This window comes from Cetorhinus maximus, chromosome 17, assembly GCF_964194155.1.
Source record: "Cetorhinus maximus chromosome 17, sCetMax3.hap1.1, whole genome shotgun sequence".
NCBI lineage: Eukaryota > Metazoa > Chordata > Chondrichthyes > Lamniformes > Cetorhinidae > Cetorhinus > Cetorhinus maximus.
In genome coordinates, this window is record NC_135895.1 from 15,889,604 (window position 1) to 15,908,995 (window position 19,392).

Sequence of the window (19,392 nt, forward strand, 5' to 3'; positions counted from 1 at the left end):
GGCTGCAGTGTTTTAAGAAGGCAGTTTATCACTACCCTCTCACTCCTGGTGTTGGGCAATAAATGCTAACCTTGCCAATGATGCCCCAGTCCCACGAATGAATGAAGGGAACAGTGAGAAAGAGTGAAATAGAGGTGTTAGACTATACTCTTCCAAAGCTGGGATTGAGGCTTGCTGTCTCAGAGCATTGTAGGGTGACCTCTACATTGCACTTTGACTTGAAAGAGCTTGATGTACCCCACCACATTGCCATATCTCACTGTGGGTTCTTACATACTTGAGCCCTATTTGAATTTTAGAACCCAATTCCAAAACTGTCTGGCTACAATAGCCAGTAGTATTTGCAGTTTTAAGTAGGGCTTGTGTCGTCATTCTGTACGCTTATATGTGAAAGGATTTGTAAGCTTTACTTCTAATGTTGATTCTCATAGTTCAGCAAAATATTTCATAAAGTTATATTCAAGTTTCTGTGAAACCATGGCTGAAATAACCCTCCGAGAATGAGTCTGCCTATGGATATTCAGACTATACTGTATCTGCTCTAAGGTGCAGGTGATAAGATCATAGCCGCAGAGCTGACCTGGAATGTCTAGTTTTTAACTCTCAAAAGATGTCAACATATCCACGACATATAAGCGTACTGATGATTTCAGAAACTACAAAAACTATACCAATCATAATCTTGTTCAGAGGCAAAGCTGTTGGAATTTTCATGCTAAACAGCTGCAAATATGAAAACTAATTGGGTTAACGTTACTTTTGCAAAGAAGGAAAAATGCCCTGGACACTTGTTTAAAGAATGTGATTTTTAAAAAAAACAATTTCAATAATGCAAATATTTGCATAATTTGGTATAAGGAATTCAGACAGAATATTCTAAAGGCTAGCTGCTTATGACTCTTGCTAACTGAATATGCTTTCATATTCTAGGTAGGTTTTTTCATTTTAGTGAAATGCTTTAACTTTATTACTGTAAATAAGTTTTCACGCTCATTTATTTAAAAAAACAGGAAAGTAGCAACTTAAATGGTCAACATTTAATACTGATTGCAGTAACTGTGCATTGTCTAATGGTTTTAGTACAAAAAGGACTTCTACTTAATTCAGGAAAAATGAACATAGAAGAGCAGTTCTAAATTGTGGACTGTCTTTATAATTGTTTATAAATCTTCTCAAATCATGGTAAAATACTACCTTTTGAGTTTGAAAACTTATTTTCATAGCACATTTAACAATATTTAACTAATGCTGTATAAAATTTATACATACGTCAACAAGAATATATACCTACGAAAAAGGGAATGAGTATTTGAACCCTTTTTAGCAGGTAAACAGTGTTTTGTTCTGGTTTTTATTGTATGTCACTGGTAACTTTACCGGTTTCCTTACTGTGCAATTTTTCCAGGTTTGGACCTTATGAGTCGCATGACTCCAGGTCTGCTCTGGATGGCCGTGATCTGTATAGATCTGGCTACGATTTACATGAACCAGGACGAAGTCGCTTTGGGGATAGCTATCCTGATCGATCCGAGAGCTCCTACAGGAATTTCGGTGATCAATACCTTGACCCTTATGAAGGTAGAAGCCAGAGCCGATTATATGATAATGGCAGGTCTAACTGGGATGACACCTACACACATTCAAGTTCAATGCCTAGGGTGTGGGCTGATACGGAAACAGGAACAGGAAGAGGAAGTTACTCTTCCTACAGCAGCTTTTCTTCACTCCTTTCGAAGCCTTCATCTGTAGGCTCTCGGGGGAGGGGAATGCTTGCTTATACTGGCAACGAGTATGGAGGCGGATCCCTTTCGATTCTGGGAGGACAAGGAGGAGGCAGAGGTCGAGGCAGAGAAGTAAGTACAGAATCTTTGAGATTCTATTCCCTTGCCACCATTTTATGAAGGGTACAAAATTAACTTTTTCTGGTCACTAGCATTATTTTGCTAGTGAGGGAAAATAAATTATTCACATGAGCTAAAACAGTTGATTCATAGTATAGTTAATGCGATATTTTAAAAGTGAATTGAAAATTTTCGTTAACTGTAGGTGTTAATTTTGGACCCCATTTTAAAACAGTAAAACTATTTTGAGTTGATATTCTTACCATAAGTACCTTTTCCCTTCCTAAAGCCCCTCAAAGTTTGGAATATAATGTCCATTATAGGGATTTTTAGTATTTGAAAATAAAACATTTTCCCAGAGCATTGGGTTGTATTAAAATTTCCTCTGAACTTGGCTGTTAAAGTCTCAAAAATGTTGATGCACCAGCTTTCATATGTGATGCAGTCTGTAATATTCTGCCAATTCACGAGCATTCTCATGGGAGAAATGGAAGGCTTGGTTGCAGGTGGACCTTGTGGTTGTTTTGGCTCTTACATCCATCCACCATGGTCAGGTAGCTTTGGAAATTGTGCTGGACTCAGCACAATTCTTAAGACTTGTTAAAGGTCTGAGCTCACTTTTTAAAAAAATGCCCAGTGCCATTTTAGTTTTAACACCAGGCCTGATTTGCTCGCAATGACCTTGAATCAGATTAGGCCATCTGGTGTGTCCATACCTATCTTTTTTACCCTCTGATCTGAATCCTGAAGCAGAATTGCTGGAGCTGTGCTCCAACCCACTGCTTAATTAAACTCTTCAGGAAAAGTAAAACTTGTGCTCATTGTGTGCATGAAAACACATAGTGTGATTTATGGTGACAATCAGAATGGCCAAATACTGTACCCCGTTTCTTGAATCTTACAAATGATTAGATTGATAAATGTAGCTTTTGAGAGTAGAAAGCTATTTTCTGGTTGGGAGAGGATAGGGGTCATAGTCATAATGACAGTGAAAAAGAGAGGCTACTTGCTTATTTTAAAGAAATTGATTTGAATATTTCCAAGTTGATGCAACATTTTTTTCTAAGCATTGTAAACTTTTACATTTTATATTCATTTATATCTGATGGCAAATTGGATTTCGCAACAAACGGTTTTCTATAGAACAAAATCAATTGGGTGAAAACATACAAAACAGTGCCAAGAACAGTTTAACTGCATATTTATGTTTAGATTTCTCCAAGATGTGTGCACAATATGCCTTGAATATCTGTTGACTTGTGCATTTTTATAATTATGAACAGTTTGGGCTTGTACATTGTTTTTGATGATGAGTTATATCCGTTCTTATTTGATGCAAGGGACCTACAACTAAATGAGTGTACTCTAAATATAAGATATACTTATTTGTGATTTTGGGAAGTGTTCTACATTGTTTAGATGATAGGATTTTAGTGTGCTGCAAGATGTCTTCTAATAGTGTACACAGTGGGTAAAATTAAATGGTTAAAATGTTCGATCATTCATGCTGTACCCTTTTACTGGATGTCTTAAACTATGCTTTGTAACTACAGTACATTGTACTACTATTTGCCAGCATCATAGTTACATCTCATCCCAAAATCTGAGTTACTGAGCAATCTGATTTGGACAAAATTTTTGCAGCTATGAATGTCCTCCATTCTAGCTATACCACAGAAATGCATTGCACATCAGTCAGCTAGCAAATTGGCTAAGTTATGCATCATTAGGAAAGTGGATTTTTTTCCCAAATATCTCAGCTGTGTAGTGTTTTGCTGAAACATTTTCTATGTGGTAACAGTCGCAAAAGTTGTATTTTTATGTTCAACAGAGCAGCCTGTATTCAGCTCCAGAACTTCAGCTCAGCAACAATGATTAAATGCTTACACATTATGCCCAAAGAACATTAGAAATAGGAGCAGGGGTAGGCCATTCGATCCATCGAGCCTGCTGCCTATTCAGTAAGATCATGGCTGCTCTGATTACAGCCTTATCTCCACTTTTGAGCCTGCCATCCCTCCTCATAACCCTTGTCAATCAAAAATCTGTCCAACTCAGCTTTGGATATATTCAATGACCCAGCTTCTGCTGCTGTGGAAGAGAATTCCAAAACTAATGATCCTCTGAGAGAAGAAGTTCCTCCTCATCTCCATCTTAAATGGGAGTGCCCTTATTTTGAAACTGCCCCCTTGTTCTAGATTCCCCCATGAGGGGAAGCAACCTCTCAGCATCTACTCTGTCAAGGCCCTACCCAGTGTGATGTCATCCCATTTGTTTTGTTCCCTCTTTGTAGAACTTGTACATCATATTGGGCAGGAGAGAAGCCGCTTGTACCAATGAAAAGATTTTACAAACACAATTTTTAAATTTTACAACCAATTTCATTTCCCTTCCTTAAAGAATGTGGTTGAATAGCCCTTGACATCTCAGTACCTTTAAATATTTCACCATTAACACTGAAATTTTGCACTCCATTGCCGTTATTAGCAATACATCATACCATTAGAAATAAAATCATCACATCCTAGACCGATGACCAAGCCAACAGCATCAACTCAGCTACTTGTTTGATATATTTATCTTCATGCTGCTGCTACCTCCTCTCCTGCAGTAGCCCTACTCCTCTGAAATCTGCTTCTGCAAAACAATTGTGTGCACGGCACTCAAACTAGAAAGCAAGTGCTGCAGCCGTTAAATCCAAGAGCCCTTGAGTAGCAGAAAAGCCACATGTGGCTCATGAGACCTGTATCAGCCACTGCCCAACTAAGTGGAATCACTTAACTTCTCATGAGACTGGAAAGCTGTAGAAAGATGCATTTACAAAATTAAGCATCACTTTATTTTCTGATGAAGCAATACTGGCTGGTTGAAATAATTTACTTGGCACCTGTGGTGTTAGAAGATTACATCATGCTTTTCACTAGCAAATTAGAATACAGCAATAGGTTCCAGTTTGTTTGTGTTTTTAGTCCCCCTTGAAGAATGCCAAGACAATAAAAACAGTATTGATATGCCACTACTGTACTTAGTTACAAAGCATGCTATAAGCATCTTAAGTGATGTTTTAAAATATTCTCCTGCAGAGGTTATACACTTTTGAAATAGCAGTTTTAGGATTTTTTGTTCACGATTTCTTGACGAGAGCAAAATTGTCCTATTTACATCAGTATTTGAGCTAGTGACTAGAACAGCAAAAATCTAAATCAGTCAAAATGTACTTGAAATCATCTTTGCATTTTAAAATAAGTATTAGAACACAAAAATAATATTAGATTGGTGGAATATCCCGAACAATTACAGCATTTGAAAACAGCTCTTCCCAAATCAGACAATTCATTTTTACCTCAACTGCAGCACATAGCATGCAGTTAATGAAAGAGATTTAAATTGGGGACAATTGAGCAAAAGTTCCTGAATAACCCAATTGTCAAATATATCAACTATAACTGGTCTCATTAAGCCAGTTTTATCAATATATGCAAATTACTTGAGTAATTCAGGGCATCAAAAATCTAGATTTGGGTGCAGAAAGCCATTTATTCAAATGAATGGGATTTGAGTAATTTTGCACATGGCCTCTTCATCTGCTGTGATTCACATCCTAAATTAGCATATGTGAAATTGTGACACCCCACATGACCATTCATTTATAAACAAACTCTTTTACTTTTTAAAAGGATAGCTTAGATATTTTGTCTTTGATGTCTTGTTTTTTTGTTCCCTCTTGGCTCTGGCAGTGTATCTCCTGAGGCTGAGTGCGGAACATAATTCCCCCTGCGCCTGTTTGCTCGCAGCTGGAACTGCTCCAAAGGTAGCCTGTCAACAGCTGGTGTGACCCAGGGAGACCAAAGAAGATATTGCAATTTCTCTTTTACCCCAAAAATATGCAGTGTGATCTATACCGATGTGCTCTCTTACAGCATGAGGTCAAAATGCAGTAGCACTGAGAATATTTGTAAAGCTGTGGGTTTTGCACTTTTTGAAAAGGTTACTAAAAATATATTTATAGAATAATTGGATTTTTTCCAGATGTTTTTGCTTGATTGTCCTTAATTTAGAATTTTTTTCATGAAATGCATGTTGTGCGCAATGAAGTTCTTAATTTGTGAAGAGCTGTTTTCAGATGCTGTAGTTACTCAGAAATAGTCCACTATTCTAAGATTATTTTTGAATTCTAATATTCCCTTTCAAGTGCAAAGATGATTTGAGTACATTTGGATCTTTTTCTGTTCTGTGCACTGCTTTTTGTATACCTCTCTGCTTTCATATCATGAATGAATGACTTTCAAAGCCTACCTCTTATCAGTTGCCTTCTTTCCTGAATTAAAATTATCATCATAGGACAGTGAGATTCTGTTGCACTGAAGGCTTGAGCTAGTATCCAAAATATGGCTTGAATGATGAGCCATAGAACTGTTACAGTCATCACAAAATAGATAAATGAAACCTGTGATCTAACAATCATCTTCAGATCCAGTTTCAGGTGGCATTTTAAACACGACCTCTCCAGATATAGATTCAAAATCTGAATAATTATTTGCACACATAGTTTCATTGTTTAACTAGGACCTGGGTATTGCCAGTTTAAAGCGGGGATGGGGAGATGAGGAAGAAGTTAACAGGAAATGATAATATTTGAAGTGTGAGGAGTGGGAACTGAATTTCTACAGTAAATCTAAGCACTAAAAACCTTTTAAAGGCCAGGGAAGATAGGTGAATCTTAAAAGGTTAGATAGTGCCAGTGGTAAGCATTTTTAAGGATATTTTTCTTAATGATATTCCAAACATTGTACATTGAAATCAGTGAAATTTATCTCCAGAAAGCTTATTGTTACGAGGCAAAAATTTTTACATGACTTACAACTGATTCAGTGCATGCTTGCTTTTTGAAAAGTGACTATTTTTAAGATTAGGGTTGTAAACTTCCACAGCTTTTAGTTAGATTTAGACATTGGCTAGGCTTACTTGTATGAAAATGTAGGCACGCTTATGGCCAGCTTTGTGACATTTGTGCTTGGTTTTTAAAATACATTACAGCTATCAGACTTAGATATGTTCTCAAGAGCTGGGAGTGGCCTGTCATACAACAGAGGTGGGTTTTCATCAAATGTTGGAAGAGGCATGAAAAGGAAAGGGGCACAAGCCAACAAAGCTGCAATAAAGAAACAGAAAGTAGCAGCTGCTGAAAAAGCTCTAAAAGCAGCTGGTAAGTACTGATGCATTGCCTTATGTAGAACACTCACTTGTCTCAATGGTACCGACACAAGGAACTGAACTGGTAGATTAGGTTTGTTACTGGGCAGGATTAGTAGTAAATTTGCTCATGCTAATTAATTGAAAACTTTGGCCTTGACCGAGAGTAGTCAGAGTCAACCAATTACCATGCTTACTCGAGTAAGTCAATCTTGTGTAAAAGTTCACCCCCGACTTTCAGCTAAAAAATCCATAATTATTCACATACCTCATGTAAAAGTCAACCCAACTTTCCAAGGACACTCCGCTCTGACTCAGTTCACTACCCCATTCTGCATTCAGAGTAACATAATGGAGACCAGGATTTGAAGCCAGATTTTTATGATCTTTCTGCATTGGTGTTAGGTCACAGAGTGCAATTTGCCTACTGAGATATCGGGGAACTTAATTCCTCGTTGGAATGGCAGAGGTAAGATTGGAACAAATTGCAGAGTCAGTGTGCACAGTGTATGTGAGCCACGAACGTATTGAACTCTCCCAGAAACGGACTAAGCTCAATGAGCTGTCATGAACAGGCCTTTGGCCCCATAGGCAAAGGAATGGGGTTATTAAAAACTTGTTCTTTAGACTTCCTTCTTGCTCCATTCCACTTCCTTGAGAGCCATGAACATTTGAAACTGAGAGCCAGAAAACCCAGCATGGTTCTCTGCTGGCTGAGAGCGCCATGGGCGTTGAGGTAAGCCCCTTGAAAATATTACCCAGGTAAAAGTTGACCCCTTAACATTTTGCTGAATAAAGGGCCTCAAGAATTCAACTTTTACACGACTACAAACAGTAATTTTTAAAATTACTTCTGAGTACACTGAGTTGCATTTTTATTGAAGGCGGGTTTAGCAGGCCATTCCTGTCCACCTCCAGATTTACCCTAAACTGTGTGCTGTCAATTAGATAGTAACAGTACAGTTGCTGCCACTGCTCTGGCACATTCTAGATCAACTTAAACAAAAAAAATAATTTTAGTAATACTTCAGAAGTAAGGTGGCTTTATTCTAAAATTTGAAACTTGTGGTCTTTTTACTCTGGTATGCTGTGTATTATGAAGAGGGCCATAGTGTAATGCAGTTAGTGCATTGATTTTTAATTTAGTCTGCTCAATAAAGTATAATCCAGGGTACTATGAAGCATCAATATTTGGAAAAATAATGCTGTTTTTACACTAACTTGAAATGCATGTACTATTGGATGTCATGCTTCATAATGAAATTGAGTTATCAGCATTGCTTTGCTGCTGTCTATATATTCGTAAATGCGTGTTAATGTGTAAGACTAGCACAATGACGGAAAATTATCCATTTAAATTTATTTCAGTGGCCAAGGCTCAGGCTAGCAGTGCTGCGACCAAGACATCAAAGGCTCAGGTAAAAGTACCATTGAATCTGGATATTTGTTTCTTGTTAGATTGGAGAAGTGCTTTTAGTATCTTTAATCTGGTACTACTGAATCATGCTGAAAAGGTGGGAGTTGCATGAAATGAACATTTGAAAACAACGTACGAGAGAACTGTTTTACAGAGGTTTAGATAAAGCACATTATTGGGCAGAGTTATGGAGAATACACCTTACGGTATGTTTTACCTGGCTGCAGTGCCACTCTGCAAATAATTGAAAACATACTATTGCCTGGCACTAATGTCCCTTGTTGGAAGGTACAAAATTATCCATGAAGTTAGATTGCAGCTTTACAAATTTTATTATCTCTATTTAATGTTTTCATTCTGCCCCTTTTCAGCATACTGCAACAAATGTGGTTCAGAATCGAGAAACAAAGGATGAAGATTTTACAAAGGACGCATATGAACCAGATGCATATGAATGCTTTGACAAAAATGAAGGTAGGTAAATTCATTCTTCCTAAAGTATTTGGTTATGTAACTTTCATTAGTGCTTTTTTTAAAAGAACAATTATCATCATCAAGGTAAAAAGAAAACTGAGAATGAAGATGAAGAGGAGAAAAAAAAACTTGAGGCAAGAAGAGAGAAGCAGCGGCGTAGACGTGAGAAAAATACTGAAAAATATGGAGAGGATTACCGGTAAGTCTAAATGTAATGGAGCCTACTTATTATCAAAGCCAGTTGTTAGCAAGATAAATGCCACAAATTGTGTTACAACATTGCATTAAGTTATTTTTTAAAGCACTTGGATTAGGAACTCCACTTTATATCAATTTCACCATGGAGTGAAGAGGATGTCTAATTCTGGTATGTTGTTAAACTGGTTCTGTTTGAAAATTCACCTGGAAGCATACTGGAACCTGGCACAAATTAGAATCGCCTAGGTATTTAGGAGGAGCATTCAAGTTTCTTGGAAAGGTATTACATGTTGCTTGTTTGTGCAGTTTTAGTTGAAATCTCTTTGATTGGGCAAATGGACAACTCATTCGCCTGTCCTTCTTTTGAACACTCTGCCAGTACATATTTAGCTCCATCAACCCTTGGTCATACTGCTGCAAGTACCATCTGACCTATAATGTAAGAAAATGCCCACCCTTTGAATTCAACAAAAACGTTGAAGTGTATCCTATCACAGAAGAGCAAGTTTCAGCAGTCTGCTTGACTATATTGTTATCTATTGATATTCATGTATAGTGTGTTCACTTTATTGGAGGCCAGAGCGGTGAGGAAGCTTTCAAATGCATTTAGCTGTTAACCATAGTAAAAATGCTCAAGGATTTGGTGGGAGAAGAGAACTGGAGAGGGAATGGAGAAGAATATACGAACATATGAATTAGTTGCTGGAGTAAGCCCCTCGAGTCTGCTCCCATTCAATAAGATCATGGCTGGTCTGATTATAACCTCAATTCCACATTCCCCCCTACCCCCGAAAACCTTTCATCCCCCTGCTTATCAAGATCTATCTAGCTCTGCCTTAAAAATATTCAAAGACTCTGCTTCTATCTGTACCCTCTGAGACAAAAAAATTCTCCCCACCTCTATCTTAAATGGAAGCCCACACCTCTATCTTAAATGGAAGCCCACACCTCTATCTTAACTGGAAGCCCACACCTCTATCTTAACTGGAAGCCCACACCTCTATCTTAAATGGAAGCCCACACCTCTATCTTAAATGGAAGCCCACACCTCTATCTTAAATGGAAGCCCACACCTCTATCTTAAATGGAAGCCCAGCCCCTCAGCCTTTTAAAGCTGGAAACTAGCCATTCAATGAATACAATCCATTGAACTTAATGCCCTTTGAAAAAAATCCATGATGTCTATCTGGGGATATTGGCAGCATAAAAATTCAATAATGCCTGGTTGCTGTTTTAATATTTTTCACCCCCTTCCTGTGCAAGAAAAGTGTGTGTTGTTTTAGTTCCACTTTCAAATTCACTAATGTGACTTTCCTGTGAAGTCGATTGCACTTCTCGGAGTGTAGTGAAGTTACTGAGTTAGGTTTAGGCAGCTTTGCACCTAAGATGTCTAGTTCAGAGCAGAGACTAGAACCTATTGAGGAATGACAAGTGGGAACGGCTCCCCAAAATCATTCTATAATAACTATTTTGGATGACAAAAGTAGAATTCAGAAATTTCTGTATGTTGTGCATCTGAAATTGAACTTTTATCTCTTTAGGAATGCATTTACATGCTCCCTTTGTAAATTCCGAACCACAGAGGAACAAGAAATTGAGGCTCACCTTGAAACTCCTTACCATAAGGAAACTCTTGAGTTCATTGGAAAGAACATTCAGTTTGAAAAAGGAGCTGCTGACTTTCTTCATGTACGTTATGTCTCTTCTGTGAAAGTGTTTTGAATTTTGAACTGAACTGAACCTATATGTAATTTTTAAAAAAACCTATGCCTATCCCAGTAACAGTCCATACAAAGTTCTGTATTGGTCTGACTTAATTTGAGATTTGTCTCCATGCCAATACCACAGCATATTTCATGTCATTCATAGTTTACAATTCCTAGTTGGAAGTTATTTTTTGAAGCATTTTAAATTCTATGGAGTGAATGTCATAATTGATCAGCAGTACAGACTTTTTTCATTCGTTCATGGGATGTGGGCTTTGCTGGCAAGACTGGCAGTAGTTGTTGGTGCAATGTAAGGATAGGACTTGCATTGTTGTGGTGCATTTCACAACCTCAGGATGACTGAAAGCACTTTGCAGGCAATCAGCTGTTGTAATGTAGGGAAATGCGGCAGCCAATTTGTGCATATCATGAATCCACAAACAGAAATAGGAGACGTGTCACCAGAATGATTGGCTCTAGTGATTTTGTATGATAGATATGTCTTGGTGAGTACCTTGTCACATAGTGCCCTGGAACCTTTTATGCTCGCCTCAGAGGCCAGACAGAGCCTTTGTTTTACAACTTATCTGAAAGCTGGTATATCCAACGGTGCATTGTTCTTCAGAGTGTCAGCTTGGATTGTGTGCTCAAATTTATGGGGTAAAGTCTCAAATCCACAGCTTTCTGTCTCAGTCTAGAGTACTACTACCAAAACTGAATTGGCCTATACAATAAAACTTATGAAATTGGCATTTCAAGACTAGTTCTCCGGTTTGCCTAAGTTATAAACAGCTTTGATTTTTGGTCTGATTTGTGATGTCTGTTGGACCTCTTGAATAGATCACTGTCATGTTTTAATTCCTGAGTATTCATTATTCTGCACATAATATAATTTTCCTTATACATTTTTTTCTTCAGAAGTGTATAATTTGTTACTGACAGCCTTGTTCATATTTTTTTATGCTACAAGGCATTAGTGGGCTGCTTGAATACTGAATTAAGTTACTTAATTTTCTTACATAGACCCTTATGTTAATCAATGCGGAAACAACCCAGCCTGTGGCATTCATATCCTTGCTGCTAAACAGCTCTAGTTTACTGTGCAAATTGAGCCTGCCTATTGATTAGTAACCTGCAGGGTTTTTACAGCAAACTATGGAGAAGGTTCTCTTTCTTGATTTTTTTTTAATATATATATATAAAAAATGGCCACACAGTCTTTTTTTTGTATGAAATGTTGGTTTATCTAAAGTAGAAAATTAGCTTAGGAAATAGTATTATGTTTACTATTTAATTCACAAAGGAAATATTCCTCATTTGGATAGCAGATTGAAAAGTTGGCCTGATTATATAGATTTATCAATATTGTTTTAATTTATTTATATTGCTTGCATTGTTGCACAATCAGGAAGATACATAGCACAAAATGTTCAGTCTTAATGGTGAGGCTGTGATATAATCTTGGAGTTTGAATTGTAAACTGTCTATATAGAAAGGTTGTCAGGCTAAGTGGGAATACGGAGCTGAGGATACAATCTGATCAACATGATCTTATTGAATGACGGAGCAGGCTAGTGGGCCCGAGTGACCTACTCCACCTAATTCTTACGTTCGTACGTAATACTTGCAAATATATACTGCCTTATTGCATTAAATTCTCAAACTACTTAAGACTTTTGTGAAGTGCAGTTATGTTGGCGAATGCCTCGGTTGAAGTACACAGGCAGTGCTGTGGAAACAACATTTAGCTGAATTAGCTGTTGAGACGTTTTTGATGGTGTGGTTCAGGGAGGAATGTGGGCCAAGGCACCAGAAAACTTCCTGCTCTTTGGTTAGTGGCATGAGATTTACAGCATCCACTGGAATAAATCTGTGAGGCCTTTAACATCAGGATAACTTGCAGTGCAGCACTCCCCTGTATTAAATATCAACTTAGATTACGAGATGAAAACTGGGAGTGGGGTTTGAGTCCATACTCTCCTGAGCCCCCAGAGTTGAAAGCGCCATCATCTGAGTGGTTTATAATTTCATCTGAACTCTTAATCAGATTACTATCTTTTAACCCTTCCTAGGCCATCAATCTTTTAATTTCAATTACATTTAATAGGCTATGAATAACATCATGTTTTCCTTCCAAAATAGAATTGCCTTTAATGATCTTTTAACAAGACTTTGAACATCATGTTGAAAATCTATTTAGGCATCAATGGTCAACAAGAATAAAAAGATTGCTGCTCGTAAACAGCTGCAACAACAAGAGCAAAAGGAGCCAGCACAGAAACTCACAAAGGATGTTTTGATGGGTAAGTTATGTATTGGCATATTGTGAGTCCTGCATTTCTTATCTATATAGTTCGGTTTGCTATATTGAGAGTGAAGCTTAATGATGGACATCACTGGTTATTGGCTTTTAAACACCTCCACAATAATGAATGAGGTACAATTATCTGTAGTTTCTTTTTCTAATAAAATACCGTGGCTGTTTTGATTATACAGCAGTTCTGAATGTAGTGTTTCCCTTTCAAAACATTTATAACATAGTTGAGTAGATAGAGAATGTGAAAATTAAAGTTTCATTGGTAACGATCTTCCTGTTGAAAGGATAGATTAACCATATTCAGATTTACGCAATCTGAAGCAAATGGCTGTCAACATGAGAGTTTCCTTTTAACGAAAAATGGCAGACTTGGATATATGGCTCTACTATAGTATATTCACAGTATAGTGAATAGTTGCCCTAGTACAGATCCTCATAGGACACAAATAGTCACTTCCTTCCAAATAGCGGACATATCGATTATCCCTACTCTGTCGATCACCCAACCGATGATCTAACCAATGTAATAATTTGTCTTCAAATCCAGGAGTTTTAAAGTTAGCTAACAGCCTTTTATGTGGAACCTTATTGAAATCATTCTGGATATTGATCTAAACTACATCATGGATAATATGTAAATTGTACTTCAGAATGATCTTTTTGTTTACAATTACATTTGTACCCAACATGTATTGACTAGCATATAAAATATATAATGTGCGCATGTGTTTTGTAGCATAAAACTTTTCTTTGCCATCGATGAAAATTCTGAAGAATGAAATACTGAACAGGTTTTAACTATTTTGTAATAGCGATATAATTAGGTAGACTTCCTGCAGATAGTATTTTTCAGTCTGTTTATGCAGCGTTTCACTATGAATTTCATACATTTGAAAATTGTATCATGCAAAACAGACCCAGTTATTCATAGATAAAAGTTAAATCGCATTGTGAAAGCTGGGCGCAATGCATCTGTCTACTTATGAACAGAAATGAATGAAGGCATTTTAACACAATTGTGCATTTTTTGGACTGAGTTCTTCAAACGAATAGAGGTGAGCCCAAAGTGGGAATCACTTCTCAGCATCTATTGTCTTAGAATAAGCCTTATTAAAATGCATTTTTATTTTCTTCTTTTTGGTTTATAGGAGTTGCTCCAGATGACCAAATGAAAAGAGTTGAAGCTGTTCAGTGTGCAGTCTGCAATACCTATATTCCTTTCCTATTTCACTCTGTACAGCAGCATCTGAAGTCCAATGAACATACCAATAGCAAGAAGGTATTCTTTTCATAAAGCTTCCACAAGTATTTGGGACCAGCAGTGTTGTTTTTAAAAAGTTCTATCAAAGTATCTCGCTGTTCAATAATTTTTCCTCTATTATGGGTGAGATTGCAACTTGCATTGGTTTATAAATGGTATTGACATTATGTGCTGTATACTATTTTTGAGCTGACCAATAACAAGTTACTCTTGCACAGTGTCATTAACGTTGCAGAGTGCCCCAGTAAAGAAAGGAAATGGTGCCAGCGCTGACCCAGACTCAAGAGATAAAAATGGGAGAGAATCTGTTAATAGCTGAAGATTTTTGCCGCTGAGTGGGAGCAAATGTGAAACCCACAGTAGCTCTGAATGGGAAGAACAGAAAGGATGGGCTGAGCTATAGAGCTAGAAGAGATGGGGGGGTGGCAGGCGAGCTGTGGGTGGTTGGAGGGTGATTAGCCGTGGAAAAATTTGTGTATGAAAACCAAGATTTTGAAATTGATCCATCACATATATAAGGACTCAGGGGGATTTGGCAGGGATTGATTAGATAGGCAAGTGGAGCTTAGTTTGACATAGGTCTAGTCAGAAATTGAGATGTAAAAGAGGCTGATATCATTTAAAAGTTAAATCCAAGGTGCTTCAATGTAACTTCTGCATCGAGGGTATTTAAGTTTCTTGTTCTTAATGGGCTTTGTTGCCTCACTGACCATTTAAGCTTTAAGGGTAGGTGAACACACTTGTACTAATGAATTATTTTTCCTCCTCTTAGTGCTAATTTTTCTTTTTATTTCAGAATTACCATGACCAGGTCAGAAGGGAAAGCCTCCTCACGGCCAGCAGCATGCTCAACAACCCAACCGTAAAGGCCAAATTTGACATGTTCTTAAAGGTAAGGCTGAAATGATATGAACGTGCAAATCACTCAAGTTTGAGTCACTATTTGAAGAGGAGATATTAGCACATTACCTTGGGACCTAGGGAGGTGGCACAAAGTGGTGGAACATCTTTACAAAAGGTGGTAGGGGGAGAGGAGCTCAAACAGTGCCACATTAGGACTTTGCTATGAGAGCTGTTCTGTGGTTTAGGTAAAACTTGTGATATGTACAGCTAACTTGGTGGCTTTGATAAGTTTGGTAAGTTTCTGCCGATGCCAAAGTATAGATAGATCCATGCACAATGAGATAGCGGCATGGTTTGAGTGTAAACATTCTGGAGGGCATTATGGAAAAGAGAGTCAGCAGAATTGAGTAAGTAAGAGGGGCAAGGTTCAAGTCGGAAAGGTTATCTCACAACGTAAGCTGGCTGATGTAGTTGACGTGGAATATGAGGCATTTGGGCTGCTGCTTTTATCATATGTAACTTAATTTCTTCGTGTCTAAATATAATGCATTTAAAACAAAATTACATAGGACATATGACACCGAAACAGACTATTTGGATAGTCAGTCCATACCAGTGTTTATGCTCCACTCAAGCTGTCTTGTTTTATCTAAATCTACCATCATAGCTATCTATTTCCTTCTCCATCATATGCTTGCCCAGTTTCCCCTTAAATGCATCTGTTCCATTTGCTTCAAAGCATCGCGTTCCACATTTGTGTTACTCTGGGTGAAGAGGTTTCTTCTGAATTCCATATTGGATTTCTTGGCGATTATCTTAGATTGATGGCCTCTATTTTAAAGATCTTTAGGTCGTGCATCAGCCATTTTCTCCAGAGAGAAGGGACTCAGCCTGTCACTCCTTTCCTGATGTGTATATCTGCGTATTTCTGGTCTCATCCTTATAAATCTTCTCTGTACCCTCTCCAATGCCCCTTTTTTATAATATGCCAACCAGAACTGCACACAGTATCTAATTGTGATCTAAGCTAGGTTTGATACAGGTTTAGCATAACTTCCTTACTTTTCAATTCTGTTCCTCTAGAAATGAAACCTAGTGCTTGGTTTGCTTTCCTGTGATTCAATTATTAGCGATTGAACCTCTTTTCCCTCTCTGCCCACCTCAATAAAATAATTTTATAGTAAAAATTGTGTATTCATTATTGGATTTCTTGCTTGTGTACAGGGTGAAAATCCTTTTGAAAATCCTCAGGAGCAGCAGCAACAACAACAACAAAAGCCGCCAGATCAAGCAGCAGAGGAAGCACCAGAACAAGATGAAATCAAGACTTATGTGGAGGAAGGGGAAAATGAACCAATTAACCAGTAGCGACTTCAGAATGGGCATGTAATAATTTGATCAATTCTGAACCTGTAAAAATGCAGCAGTAATGAGGAAAAAACGTTTGCTTTGCTAATCTTCTAAAGCACTGGTGTGGTGGTTTAATATTCATTGGCTGATTGTAACCAAAATGCTTTTTCTGCAACCTGTGTATTAGTGTTTTCTGTTAACAAAATAGTGATAGTTTTCCATGAATAACCATGTATTAATAGAGAAAATGTTAACTGCTCTAAATACTAAAGAAATGTTAAGACTGAGCAATGAATGACTTGGTCAAAAATGAACAGATGTAATAGAATGAGAATATGTTCAATGGGCCCTTTGAGTTTGCAAATACTGAATAATCTTCATTAATGTCTTTTTTAAAAAAAATCTTTTTATGCATCTTAGTGTGTATGCTGTTTAGAACTTTGTAGTGTTCAGTAACCCAGCGCTTCTTTGTTGCATTGTTTAGAAAGGTAAGGAAATACTGTAATTTTTCTTGGACCTTTATATTGGAAATAATTAGAATACAGTTGTGACTAGTTTGATAAGCGACTACTGGTTCGTATTGAAAGGTTTTGCTTGTTTACCTGTATTGTAAAGTCAAAGCCTGACTTCATCATCCTTTCATTGATGTTATCCTATGTATACCTTTATACGCTACTAATAGCAATAAAGAATTTTAGATATGTAATCTGTCTTAATTTGTTTTGTGAACAAAATTGAATATTTGACAGCTACATGGCTACTTTCCCAGTTGCCCGTTTAAAATTGGAGGAGTGTGCAAATGTTGCCTAAGTGTGACATTCAAAGCCTGAGCACTTTTCAAGAAGTGTGAGTTGATCAGAGGGAGCTTTGCCTGACTAAAATCTAGTTCAACTTTTAAGATAATTACTAATGGGGTGTCTGTGGATGTTATCTTTATGGACTTCTAGAGAGCAGTTGATGAGGTTCCATGCAAGAGATTATTTGTAAAACTGAGGGCACATAATGTTAGAGGTAGCCTTTTGACCTGGGTTAGAAATTGGTCCATAGGAGGAAGACGAGAGTGGATATGGGTAGAGTGAGTGACAAGTGCTGTCCCTCAGGGATCTGTTCTGTGGCCTTGACTTTTCACCATAAGGATGTGTTACTGGAAAACATTTTAGACAGTTTTCTGGAACAATCAGGGAATAGTTTATTTTAACTCTAGTATTGTGTAATGGTAGAGTTAATTGACAATCGTAGTAAAAGATTTAGGGAAGAATGATAATATAGAATATCATGTATTGGATTTGTGTGTATGCAAGTTGCAAACTAGGATCTCAATTTTAAACAAAGCCAATTGCAAAAGTATGAAGAGTGAGTAGGTTGAGGTTGATTGGAAAAATAAGATGACTAGATAAGCAATCTAAAAAATTTTTTTAAAAATCATAATTTTCAATGAATGTACATTCCCTAGAGCATTGGGAAAATGGTACAGCCATGGCTTACTAGAGAAGATAAGGATAGCAAATTAAAGGAAGAAGCTTTCAATGTTGCTAAGAAGAGTAATAATCCTGAAGATTGGGAAGGTTTTAAAGATCAAAGGATGATCACGAAATTGATGAAGGAGAAAATAGAATGAGTAAGCAATTGTAAGAGCTTTTATAAATATGCTAAAAGGAAGAGAGTAGTGAAAGTAAAGGTGAGTTTCTTGGTGACAGGAGAAATTATGGGTATAAAGAAATGGTTGAAGCATTAAACAAATGTTTTCTGTCTTCACGGTGGGGAAGCCCCAAAAAACATACCAGAAATTTCAGGGAACCAAGGGCCTAATGTGAGTGAGGAACTTAAAGTAATTAATATTAGTACAGAAAAAGTACAGGAGAAATCAATGGGACGAAAAGCTGACACATCCACTTTACCTGATGGGCCTATATGCTATAATGGTTTTAAGAGAGAGTGGATGGAATGGTTTTGATCTTCCAGAATTCTCTAGGTTTTAAAATGTTCCTGGTGGATTGTAAAGTAGCAATTATAACCCTGCTGTTCAAGAAAGGGGGGGGAGAAAATACAGGGAACAATAGGTCAGTTAGCCCAACAGTAGTAAGGAAACTTAGAATCTGGTTAAGGATGTGGAAACATGGCACTTGGAAAATCGCTATGATCTGGCAAACTCAACATGGTTTTATGAAAAGAAAATCACGTTTGACAGATCTATTGGAACTTTTTGAGAATGTAACTAGCAGGGGAACTAGGGAAACTGGATTTTCTGAAGTCGTTTAATAAGATGCCACACAGGAGCTTGTTGCATAACATTAGGGCTCATGGGATTAGAATAATACATTAGCATTTATTGAGACTTGATCAATGAACAGAAAACAGTTGGGATAAACAGGTCATTTTGGGATGTGTAACTGGCAGAGTGCTGCATGGATCAGTGCTTAGGCCTCAGCCACTTATAGTGGCTTAGATGAGAGGACTGAGTGCAAAGTATCCATCAACATCCTGGGGATCACCATTGACCAGAAACTTAACAGGACCAGCGATATAAATGCTTTGCCTACAAGAGCAGGTTGGAGGCTTGGAATTCTGCGGTGAGTAACTCGCCTCCTGACTCCCAAAGCCTGCCCACCATCTAAAAGGCACAAGGCAGAAGTGTGATAGAATACTTTCCACTTGCCTGGATATTGTCCAATAACACTTGAAACTCAGCACCAGGATGGAAGTGGGAAGGATGTTTCCCCTCGCGGGAGAATCCAGAACTAAGGGTCACTTTAAAAATAAGGGGCTGCCCATTTAAGACACAGCTGAGAATT

At 37.5% G+C, this 19,392-nt stretch overlaps 1 protein-coding gene across 1 annotated transcript in view; it reads left to right on the forward strand.

Moving 5' to 3' along the window:
* znf326 (zinc finger protein 326) overlaps positions 1 to 17,306 on the forward strand; it is a 30,111-nt gene extending 12,805 nt beyond the window's left edge. The window contains exons 4-13 of the mRNA XM_078560768.1: positions 1,406 to 1,853; positions 6,879 to 7,047; positions 8,403 to 8,452; positions 8,823 to 8,925; positions 9,010 to 9,124; positions 10,665 to 10,812; positions 13,030 to 13,132; positions 14,295 to 14,425; positions 15,204 to 15,299; positions 16,475 to 17,306. Coding sequence (XP_078416894.1) covers positions 1,406 to 1,853; positions 6,879 to 7,047; positions 8,403 to 8,452; positions 8,823 to 8,925; positions 9,010 to 9,124; positions 10,665 to 10,812; positions 13,030 to 13,132; positions 14,295 to 14,425; positions 15,204 to 15,299; positions 16,475 to 16,618 — 1,507 coding nt within the window. The 3' untranslated portion in view covers positions 16,619 to 17,306. The remainder of the gene's footprint in view (positions 1 to 1,405; positions 1,854 to 6,878; positions 7,048 to 8,402; positions 8,453 to 8,822; positions 8,926 to 9,009; positions 9,125 to 10,664; positions 10,813 to 13,029; positions 13,133 to 14,294; positions 14,426 to 15,203; positions 15,300 to 16,474) is intronic.
* Positions 17,307 to 19,392: the final 2,086 nt, after the last annotated feature.